Source organism: Rhinolophus sinicus, chromosome 8 (genome assembly GCF_057876585.1).
Source record: "Rhinolophus sinicus isolate RSI-liver-muscle chromosome 8, RSI-T2T, whole genome shotgun sequence".
Classification (NCBI taxonomy): domain Eukaryota; kingdom Metazoa; phylum Chordata; class Mammalia; order Chiroptera; family Rhinolophidae; genus Rhinolophus; species Rhinolophus sinicus.
Window position 1 is genome coordinate 33995433 of NC_142508.1, and position 10734 is coordinate 34006166.

The 10734-nt window shown below is 51.0% G+C and overlaps 1 protein-coding gene across 1 annotated transcript; it reads left to right on the top strand.

The window, feature by feature from the left end:
- The first annotated feature begins 4972 nt into the window (after positions 1-4972).
- SBK3 (SH3 domain binding kinase family member 3) lies at positions 4973-10383 on the top strand. Its single transcript, XM_019710983.3, has 4 exons — positions 4973-5585; positions 6154-6304; positions 6806-7008; positions 8350-10383. The coding sequence occupies exons 1-4, from the start codon at positions 5541-5543 to the stop codon at positions 9037-9039; spliced, it is 1089 nt and encodes a 362-aa protein (XP_019566542.2). The 5' UTR covers positions 4973-5540; the 3' UTR covers positions 9040-10383.
- The last annotated feature ends 351 nt before the right edge of the window (positions 10384-10734 follow it).

The following is a 10734-nucleotide window of genomic DNA, read 5'->3' on the forward strand; positions in this document are numbered from 1 at the left end:
ACTCAGTACAGTCGGTTGTCCTTATTCGCGGTAGTTCTGGTTTATAAAGTCACAGAGAGTACTGAATTATTGACACTAAACCATCGCCTATGGGAGAAATACAGGGTTAGGTTCCTGTGACCTTTTGGTCACAATGTTTTCATTAACTGATGAATACATAACCCGTTTTATGAGTGTTTCCGTTTAAAGACAGCTTACTTAGTACACAAAGTTGATTCATTAACAATGAACATCACGGCCAACTGTGCTGTAACTCACTCCTGAAGGAAGCTTGTCTAATACACATATTTCTCCGTGAGTCACAAAACAGTCCTCTTGTGCTTAGGACACTACACAGCACGTTGGCACTAGGTTTGGGGGCCATTGGAAACCTAAAATCACCAGCACAAAGCACAGCGTGTGGCACTGCCTAGACTGCAGAAGGACCCTTGTTCACAGGATGAGAGCTGAACCTAGGAAGCAGGGCATCACCTGTTCAACCTCAGCTGGAAACGTGTCAGTGACTCAAATTTTCCACTGCTCTTCCCATGCCTGTGAGCACTGTGATTGATGATTTGAGGGTTCCCAGCACATTTTCATGGGTAGGCGAGCATGCAACTACAGAATCTGTGAATAAAGGGGTACAAAATATTATTATGTCGTCCTGTAGTTAATATAAGAATCATCAGTAAGATCATTTACATTCTCTTTTTCATGCTAAGTTGTTGAAATCCCTGCTCTATTTTATGCTCACGTCTCAATTAGGACCAACCACATGTCAAGTGCTGGAGAGCCACGCCTTGCTAGTGGCTTCTGTATCAGACACTGCACGTCCCTAGCTTTCTTCAGATCCTCAAAGGCACCTATGAACTCAAAACAAAAAAAATAGTGCCCAATATAACCACCTTGGAGGACAATGGGGCAGCAGCTAAGAAAACCACACATTCTCTATCCAACCTGGGAGTTCCACGTCGAGGTCAACGCCCCAGAAATAGCCTGCCGCTTAGCACAAGTCAACACATATAAGAATATCCTTTGCACCTCTGCTTGTAAGAGCACAATGTTGGAGAAAAATAAAATGTCTATCATCACAAGAATGGATCTATAAAATACAGCATATCCACCCGTAAGCTAGAATAGTCAACGTCTTTGCAAAGGAAAGAACTTGAGCTTCATGTAACATGGATGAAACTCACAAACACAACCTTGAGCTAATAAGGACAAAGGCAGCTGCAGAAGGTCACAGACGATACTATTTATACATTTAATAACATACTCTATAGCGGGCTGAGGGTTTATACATATGTAGCAAGAGTATTTTAAAATAACAAACACCTCATTAGTGACAGTGGTTATTTCTGAGAGGTAAGAGAGGATTACAATTATATTTGAAAAGTTATGTTTCTTCAGTTGTATGGTGGTAGGCATGTAGGTGCTCATTATATTATTTGGGGGTAGATTTGGGTGCGTGTATGCCTAAAATATTCCGTTGCACAAGGAATGGTAGCTGCTGTGCAATCTGGTTAGAGACAATGAGGGGTGACACATGTGGACTGTCTGTGCCTTGGAAAATATTAGTTCCTGTATTGCAGGTAGACCGTGAGGATTAAATGAGCTTTCTGTACAGGTGTTCCTGGCCCATTGTAAGGGCCACAAGAATATTTGTTACTAATAGCAATATCGTCCAGCATTCACTCTATTCTAGGTGCTTGTGTTTAGCGCTTTCATCCACTATTTTATTTCATAGTATTTATTCAATGCATATATGAACCAAGGGGCACCAAGTGCAACAGAGAGAAAATAGCACTACTGTCGCGACAAACTACTGTCCTGGCACCTGGAAATAGATGGTGACATCCTGCACCAACATTCTCTCAACTGTACCAAGGTAACTACGAAAGGCCAAGATTTTGATTTGCTAGTTTACAATCTTTATCTTCCCAGACAAAACAAATCAACTTAATGTTACCAGTTTTTATTTCTTTTCTGTTTTTTTGTTTTGTTTTGTTTTGTGTTTTTTTATCTCTTTTTTGTCCCCAGGATGGGGTGGGAGAGCCAGGGGGTTTCAGTTGTCAACGTCATGGTCTCTTAAGTGTGAGTTAATTTTTTAAATGTGATCTTTCAGTACATATTTTATTCATTAAATTTATTTGGGAAAATATAAAATATATACTCTACTATATAATATATATGATAGTATATCATATATAATACATACTATAATTATATACAAGGTAATGTATATTACATTTATTATTATATGCAACATATTACATACAGGAAGACCTTGGAGATATTGCAGGTTCAACCCCAGACCACCACAATAAAGCAAATATCTCAATACAGTGAATCCTAATCTTTTACTAGTGGAGTGACTTGCCTTCCATTTGTAAAAAAAAAATGCAATATCTGTGAAGCGCAATAAAATGAGGTATATACTACATTATAGATATTACTGTTTCTTTAATAATAATACTCTGGGTAGGAGCTGCAATTACTCCCATTTCATGAGGTAGAAACTGGAGGCATAGAGGCGGTGGGACACTTGGCCAGGAGGGACAGTCAGGAGGGGTCATAGAAGGAGCCCTTGCAGGCTGGCGGGCAGGAGATGTGGGAGGAGAAGGTGGGAGGCCCAGAGGCCAGCTGCACTGAAGGGTGTGTGACACTGGGGCCAGGACTACAGCCTCCCTCGCCCACACCTGCCTCTCCAGGTCAGTCCGGGTGACCCCGCAGTGTGGCGTTGCTAAATGGGGAGGTGCAAAGCTCCTGGGATCATCAGTGAGCCTGTCAGTGGGCATGTGTGTGTGTGTGTGGGGGGGGGCAGTGCTGAGGAGGGCCCAGGGCGTCCCCTCTCACCCTCCTCCCAGGCGCCCAGGTGGCCAGCTCTGCAGCCTGATCTTTCAGCTCTGGTGTAGCAGCTGCTGTACAGTCCCCCCTGCACACACACACAGTCACCCGAGTCCCCAGGGAGGGACTCAGCTCCAGTAGGGCACTGGTCGGGTCTGTCTCACTCAAGCTGCCTGGGCAGGGGGACGGGGAGCAGTCTGGAGTCCCCAGGCCTTCCTGGAATCCTGACTTTGCCTCTTGCTAGCTCCTGGCCAATGCCTCTGCTTCTCTGTGCCTCGGTTTCCCCATCAATAAATTGGAAAACATTATTCTACAAGTCAGGGCTGGCAGCAAGGACTCCACAAGGTCCTGAGTGATAGGAAGAAGGAAGGAAGGAAGGAAGGAAGGAAGGAAGGAAGGAAGGAAGGAAGGAAGGAAGGAAGGAAGGAAGGGTGAGCCGGGGGCTGGCACCTGATCCGCACTGAATAAGTAGTCATCATGGCATTATTTCATTTCAATTTTACTTTTTGAATAGGTAACATATGCTATGGGGAAAATTCAAATAATCCAGAAGACACAGTGATAAAAAGACACACACCCCCCCCAAAGCCGAGTGTGGACAGTGATTGCTGACCTGACTAAAGCAGCAATAAAGGTCTTCTCTGGGAAAACTGGGGGGGAGGGGGGGGAAGAGTATGAACGGGCTATTAACTGATTTTAAGAAATTGTCTTTAATGCTATTCAATGTGATTAATAGCATAGCAGTTAGGCTAGAAACTGTCCTTGCTTTTATACAGCCATAAACCTGAGTGTTGGAGCAGAACGTATTATGTCTGTAGCTTATTTTTATCATTTTGAGCTTTTTAAATAAGGAAAACATTTCCAGCATAACAAAAACTAAAGAGTAAAAAGAAGCACGTTGTTTTCAAGCGGCAACACTTGTGCTCTTTGTCACCACCACCCCAGCCCTCATGCAAGCTTTGGTTTTCTTTGGCTGGAGTATTTTAAAGCAAACATTAGGCAGTGTATCATTTCACCCCAAATTTTCCCCTAGGTGGTGATTTACTTTAAAATACTTTATTCCTCCCAAAGAAAACAGAGATAAAGCGAGGATGGCACAGAGTTCTCGGCTGTGAAGTCTGGTCAATGGCTGAAGGGTGTCTGTTGCGGCTCTTTCGACTTTTCTGTGTGTTAAGAGCTCTTCACAGTCAAACTCCAAAGGGGTCAAAGAGTAAAGGAAGTTCTCCCTCTGCCCATCCCTATCCCTTCAACCCAGGTCCCCAGGGCAGCATGGAAGCCAGTTTCCGGGGATCCTTCCAGAGTGTCAGTGACTTTGTTGTTGCTCGTCTTTATTAATAGCAGACTGTAGTAGTAGTGAAATCTGAGCCGCGTGAGTCACGCAGCCTGGCCCAGGCCCCACGACACCTCCCCCCCTCCCGCCTCATGTAAGGTGACAGGTGTCTCGGAACCTCAGTTTCCTGCTCTGTAAACTGGGGATAAATCCCCACCTTTATTGGGTGGCTGGGAGGATCCCATGTAAAGCCCCATACATAGAGCCAAGCTCAGAGTAGGTGCTGAGGACATGGCAGAAGCCCTCCCCCCATCTCTTAGCTATGAGTTCCTGGGTGTGAGGGAGGAGGGACCGGGGGTCTGGACTCCTCAGTCTGAGAGAGGAGGGTCTGGGGGCCTGGACTCCCGGGTGTGAGGGAGGAGGGGCTGGGGCCCTGGACTCCTGGGTCTGAGGGAGGAGGGACCAGGGGTCTGGACTCCTGGGTGTGAGGGAGGAGGAATGGGGGTCTGGACTCCTAGTACTAAGGAGCAGAGCTTCAGGAATGGTCTCCTCGCTCCTGACGCCAGCACTCCCAGCTCATGGAGAAACCAGAATGCACGAGCTCTAGGTCATCCACCCTAGGTAAAGTATGTGAAGGAGCCTGTCTCCCCTTTTCCCCACAGCCCTCAGGCCTGGCCCCTGGGGGTTCACAATATGTTTTGTCCCCTCTGTTCTGGGACCAGAGCCCAGACACCAAGCTGGTCTAAGTTTGGAAGGGGGAGGGAGGGGGCAGCAGGTCAGAGGGGGTGAGGGAGGGGTGTGGGGGGGGACGGGATGTCTCTGAGCTGTCACACACACCCCTGTCCCAAGCCCAGAAAAAGGGAGGGACAAAAGGCCCTGAGAGAGAGTCACGAACAAAGACAGGAGGAGTAAGAGGGAGAGCCACTGGGGAGAGGAGGCCAGAGGGAAACCAGGAGAGGAGAAAACAGGGACATAGAGAAAGGGGTTGGGAAAAGCAGAGGGGGGGATATCCTGAATCACAGACAGTGGCAACAACAGTTGGAACAGTGTGGGAACAAGAGAGAGGGGCCAGGGACGAATAGAGGCAGTACAGGGAGACCCACCCTACAGACCTGAGAGCTAAAACTGGGCAAGACAGAGACAGGGAGGGAGGTTGGGGGTAGGGGTTTAGGGAGGGGTAGGAGGGTGAGAGGGAGCAAAAGAAATCAACAGTATAATACAGAGCAGGACAGGACCTGGAGGGTGAAAGAGAGAGGAGTCAGGTAGGGAAAGTCAGAGAAATCTTTTGACTCAGACAGACACAGGGAGACCAAGGCAGAGCCTTTTAGATGAGCTCCTAGACCTTGGACCTGTGGAGCACAGTGGGCTCTAGTGGGCCGGTTGACTTTTGGGGAGTCAAGACAAGAGGGAGCACAAGGGTCAGCTGACACCAGGTGACTCCGAGATGGAGCTCAGGGACCCCGAGAACCATGAAGATGGGGACACAGAGGTGAGAGATGGGACACAAGGGAGGAAGAAAGCGAGAGAGAGAGAGAGACAATGCAGAGATAGAGTCAGAGATGGAGGTGAAGTGGGGCCGGAAGCAGATGCAGAGGGACAGAAAGAAACATTAAAGACGCAGGGAACCATTAAGCCATCAGAGATATCAGAGACCCAGAATAATGTAAACCTGAGGACACACAGGAAGACCAAGGTCCCAGAGAAATGGGCTCAGAAACAAAGAACAGGAAGCACAGGGAGAGAGGAGGATGGAGAAAGAGATGGGTGATGGGTGAAGTGGGGGTGGTGTGGGCTGAACACGCAGCCCCAGTTGGGGCTGGAGGCTTCTGGGGGCTCCCACAGATGCCAGTGGGTGAGCGCTCTGAGACAATCACCTCTAACCCTGCCAGGAACAAAAACAGGTGGTCTGAGGCTGCGTGAGTCATTGTGACTCAGCCTCCTTCCTAGGGCTCACTTCCTGAGCCCCCATGTCAGCCCTGGAGTTGGCCTCCAATCTCCCCTGATGCTCTCAGTGGGTCCCAGACTCACCCCTCCCCACCTCTGTTACTCTCCTGCAGGAGGACACAGCCACAGCTCTCCAACGGCTCATTGAGCTGACGGCCACCAGGGTGACCCTGGTGAGGAATCTAAGTGTCCAGTATCGCCTCATCCGAAAGCTCGGCTCGGGCTCCTACGGCCGAGTGCTCCTTGCCCGGCCTCGCCAAGGGGGTGAGTTCAGCCACCAAAAGGACTTCCCCAGGGTAGGGTTCTTGGAAGCTGACAGTGTGCATCCCAGGAGTAGCTGATCGGGACCCTTCTCAGTGGAGGTTCTGTGAATATTTAGAGGTCTGTGATCTGAGAATCAGAGCCCACTTAGAGAGGGTAAGAGACTTGCCTGAGGTCTCAGGAGGCAGGAGCACAAGTTGAATGGAACCCCGGTCACCACCACCCCTACTTTATGCAAGAGGAAACTGAGGCCCAGAGAAGTTAAGGCAGTTGTGCAAGGCCACACAGCAGTCGGAGGTAAAGCAGGAAGAGTCCTCTGGGAAGGTGTCCTCCAACTCCCACTCCACAAATGGAGAAACTGGAAACACAGAGGTCAGACACCATTCTTTGTCCCTCTGGTTTTACTTGAGACATCTGAGGCTCAGAGAGGTTAAGTGGCTTGCCTAAGGCCCTAAAGCAAGTTCAGAGCACCCTGAGATCCCTTCTACCCCCATCTCCTGGCAGGTCCAGCTGTGGCTCTGAAGCTCCTACGTCGGGACTCAGTCCTGAGAACCACCTTCCTGCGAGAGTTCTGTGTGGGCCGCTGCGTCTCATCACACCCAGGCCTGCTCCAGACCCTGGCGGGACCCCTGCAGACCCCCCGACATTTCGCCTTCGCCCAGGACTATGCGCCCTGTGGGGATCTCAGTGGGATGCTGCAGGAACGGGTGAGGCAGGTTGGGGACAAAGCTTGGGACTGCTTAGCCCAGGTCCAACTCTGTCCCAACCCCATTTCTATCTCCAACCCTGACCCCCAAATCAGTGCCCAACCTAGGTCCGCCCTGAACCCCCAGACAACCTCCTTATTTCTAATCCTCAACGCACTCCATGTCTGACCCTGAGCCTACGCCATCCAACCACCCAAATGAGCTTGGATGCACAGGGAGTTGGGGTTGGGATTGAGGGTGGGTAGGTCTGATGAAGGCGGTGGGGAGGAGACAGAGTTGGGATTCTGGCAAGCACTGGGATTGGGGTGTGGGTGTGAATGGACTGGGTGGGCTGACTTTAGGGCTGATTGTAGATTGATGATGGGTGTGGAGAAGAGCATGATGGGGTTGCAGAGTGAGGCAGAGATGGCTGAGGATATGGACACTCGTAGATCAAGTTGGAGTTGGGCTGTAATGAGATTTCCTTTAGAAAGGAGAACAGGTCAGACTGAATCCATGAGATTCTAGGAGGACTTGAGTTTGAAGATTAGGGTGGGGTCATCTTGGGTATAGGCTTTGGATTTGAGATAGGGTTGGGGATAAATGAAGGAAGGAAGGAAAGAAAGAAGGGAGGATGATGGAAGGAAGGGAGGAAGGAAGGAAGGAAGGGAGGGAGGAAGGAAGGAAGGAAGGAAGGAAGGAAGGAAGGAAGGAAGGAAGGAAGGAAGATGGATGGATGCTAGATGAATGGAACACAGCAAGGAATGGGGAATGGATTCATTTGGGATAATACATAATTGAATAAATTATTGGGTTGCTAACTGGCTAATGGATGAAATGTTGAGTGGAAACACTGTAGAGTAGGCTGTTGGGTAGATGACTGGCTTGATGGACAGGTTGCTGGCTGGCTGCCTGGCTAGCTGGATGGACAGACCTATCAATCTCCCAAAGAAATAAACTGCAGAAGTTACAACAAGGTCTGAGTTAGAGATGGGATGGGATCTAAATTAGTCTGGGACTAAGACTAGGATTAAACATGAGGTTTGGATTCTTATAGGAGAAGATCTGAGTTTAGAGGAGATAAATAAGGAACGTAAGGAGTGGTTTTGAGTAGTAGGGTTAAGACAGTTTGGTGGAAGCTAAAAGAGCTTCTGGTTAGAGTTGAGGTTCCACTGAGGAGAATTTGGGGAATTGGCCTGGGGGTACACGTGGTTAAGGACATTGTGGAGAAGGTATTAGGGGGAAGTTGCAAGGACACTAGAGGTAGGCACTGGTCTGGGGTTATAGATTCTTGAACCCCAAGAAACATAATTAAAAAGGAGCCAAGGCCCCCTGACCTTCACCTTCTCTCCTGGACCCCAGGGCCTCCCCGAGCTGCTGGTGAAGCGGGTGCTGGCCCAGCTCGCCGGAGCCCTGGACTTCCTTCACAGCCGGGGGCTGGTCCATGCAGATGTGAAGCCAGACAATGTGCTGGTCTTCGACCCTGCCTGTAGCCGTGTGGCCCTAGGAGACCTGGGTCTGACCCGGCCTGAGGGCAGTCCAACTCCTGCCCCCCCAAGGCCACTGCCCTTCGTCCCACCTGAGCTCTGTCTCCTGCTGCCACCTGATACCCTACCCCTGCGACCATCCTTGGACTCCTGGGGCCTGGGTGTACTTCTCTTCTGTGCTGCCACGGCCTGTTTCCCTTGGGACGTGGCCCTGGCCCCTGACCCCGAGTTTGAGAACTTTGCTGGCTGGATGACCACCAAGCCCCAGCCGCCTCAACCACCATCCCCTTGGGACCAGTTTGCGCCCCCGGCTCTGGCATTGCTGCAGGGGCTTCTGGACCTGGATCCTGAGATGAGGAGTCCCCCACTGGCTGTCCTGGACTTCCTGGGGGATGATTGGGGGCTGGAAGGGAACAGAGGGGTACCTGGGGACTTGGGGAGTAGGTCCAGTGAGGATGAGGAGGAAGAGGAAGAGGGGGGATCAAGCCTGGAGGAGTGGACAGAGGAGGAAGAGGCAGATGACAAAGACAGTGGGAGGATGGGGACAGATGGGGGAACTTCCTGACCAGGTGACCCAGACAGGTGGCCAGAGCCTGGGCCAAAGGCCCCTCCCCCAGACTTTACGGCCACCTGGATGGAGAGACAGCTGCTCCCGGGGACAACAGAGGCAGAACACATTGCATCTCTCCCTACTAAAGGCCAGATTTGGCTGCACAATTCCCCTCCCAACTGAGGACCTGGGAGCAGGACCCCCAGTCCCTCCTCCCTCAGACCCAGGAGTCCAGGCCCCAAGCGCTTCCTCCCTCAGACCGAGGGGTCCAGGACTCTCATCCCCTCCTCCTTCAAGGACCCTTCCTTTTCCTCCTGTCCTGAATGTGTCTGCTTGCAGGAAGGTGCTGTTCACCTACAGACACTTTTCTGCACTGTGGGGACATGCTGGATAAGGGAATATGGAGTCCGATGCAGTCACTCCTCTCCTCTAAGACCTTGGGTGACTCCCACTGTCCATGGCACCAAATCTGGGCTTTCATGATATGACACCATGGAAACCTCACCCTCCACCTCTCCCATGTCCCTGGGCTCTGGGTGACACTGAGGGAGCCATTCATCCTTTCTAGGCCTAAATCTGCACACACACGCAGGTACGCACACTTTCCTGCCTGCATACATTTGCACATCCTCTGTCCCACAGAAGGCCCTCCCTCTGTCCAGCGCAATACCTCCAGAAGTGGCCCCGCTTGCCCACTCTGTCCCACCAGGAACTTTTATTCAAGTGATCGTGTCCGCATCTTCTTCGGGCTCCCTCTCAAGTGCTCCAGAACTGATTTACTACATCCTTTCAGCTTCTGCCCCCATGGCCGAGCGCCTTGTGCCTGCCTGGACAGCACAGAGCACGTGGTAGGTGATTGTCTGGGCCCAACAGCCCTCAGACGGCCTGTGCTCAGGGGCACGCTGGTTTGCATGGGCCTCATTTCCCCAGGCAGCATCTACCACAGCACTCCTGCCTCCCGCTGCTGACACCCCGCCAGCAAGCCTGGAGCTGCACAGAGCTGCGTGGGTCTGACGCGAATTCCAGTGTCCACAGGGTCCAGCGCAGGAACTGTACTCCATCCTGGGACTTTGTCCTGCATGATTTCTAGATCTATTAAAAAGTGGGTTCACTAAATGCAGCGTGGTGTCCTGGGTTGAACCCTAGGACAGGAAAAGGTTGTTGACGGGCGCACTGGGGAAATAGAAAGAGTCTAAGGTTTGATAGCGAATTTCTGAGCTTGGACAAAGGCACCGCTGCCTGGGAGATGCCCCCGGATGGAAAGCTGGGCGAGGGAACACGGCAGCTCTCGGCACACCACCTTTGCAACTGCTCTATAAATCTAAATTTTTTCCAAAATAAAAGTTTATTTTAAAAGAATCAGTGCGTTCACATCTGCTGTCTCACTATAATCCTGAGGGGTGGGTGCGGCCCTCCAGACCCCCAGACCCCTCCCTCAGACCTGGGGTCCCTGCCTAGCTTCCGCCCCACTTCGAAGTCAGCAGACTCAGAACACAGACCCCCCCCTCCTTTCTCCCTCTCCCCTCAGGCCCCTCTCTTCCCAGTTGCTCCACCACCTGCTTCCCCTCAGCCCCAAGTCTGAGATCATCTCTCACTGCATCGTTCTGGAATCTCGCTGTCTCATCCTCGCCCCAGCAGGACCCCAGTGTCTCGTCCCCTGGACACCCCTCACCGAACACTTGTGTCTGACCTGTCAATGTGGCATTGATG

What these genes read in the sequence shown, in the direction of transcription:
- SBK3 (XM_019710983.3), top strand. Translation starts at nt 5,541, where the DNA reads ATGGAGCTCAGGGACCCCGAGAACCATGAAGATGGGGACACAGAG. An exon ending in TGCCCGGCCTCGCCAAGGGG is followed by an intron (nt 6,305 to 6,805) that starts GTGAGTTCAGCC and finishes ATCTCCTGGCAG; the next exon opens with GTCCAGCTGTGGCTCTGAAG. An exon ending in GTGGGATGCTGCAGGAACGG is followed by an intron (nt 7,009 to 8,349) that starts GTGAGGCAGGTT and finishes CCTGGACCCCAG; the next exon opens with GGCCTCCCCGAGCTGCTGGT.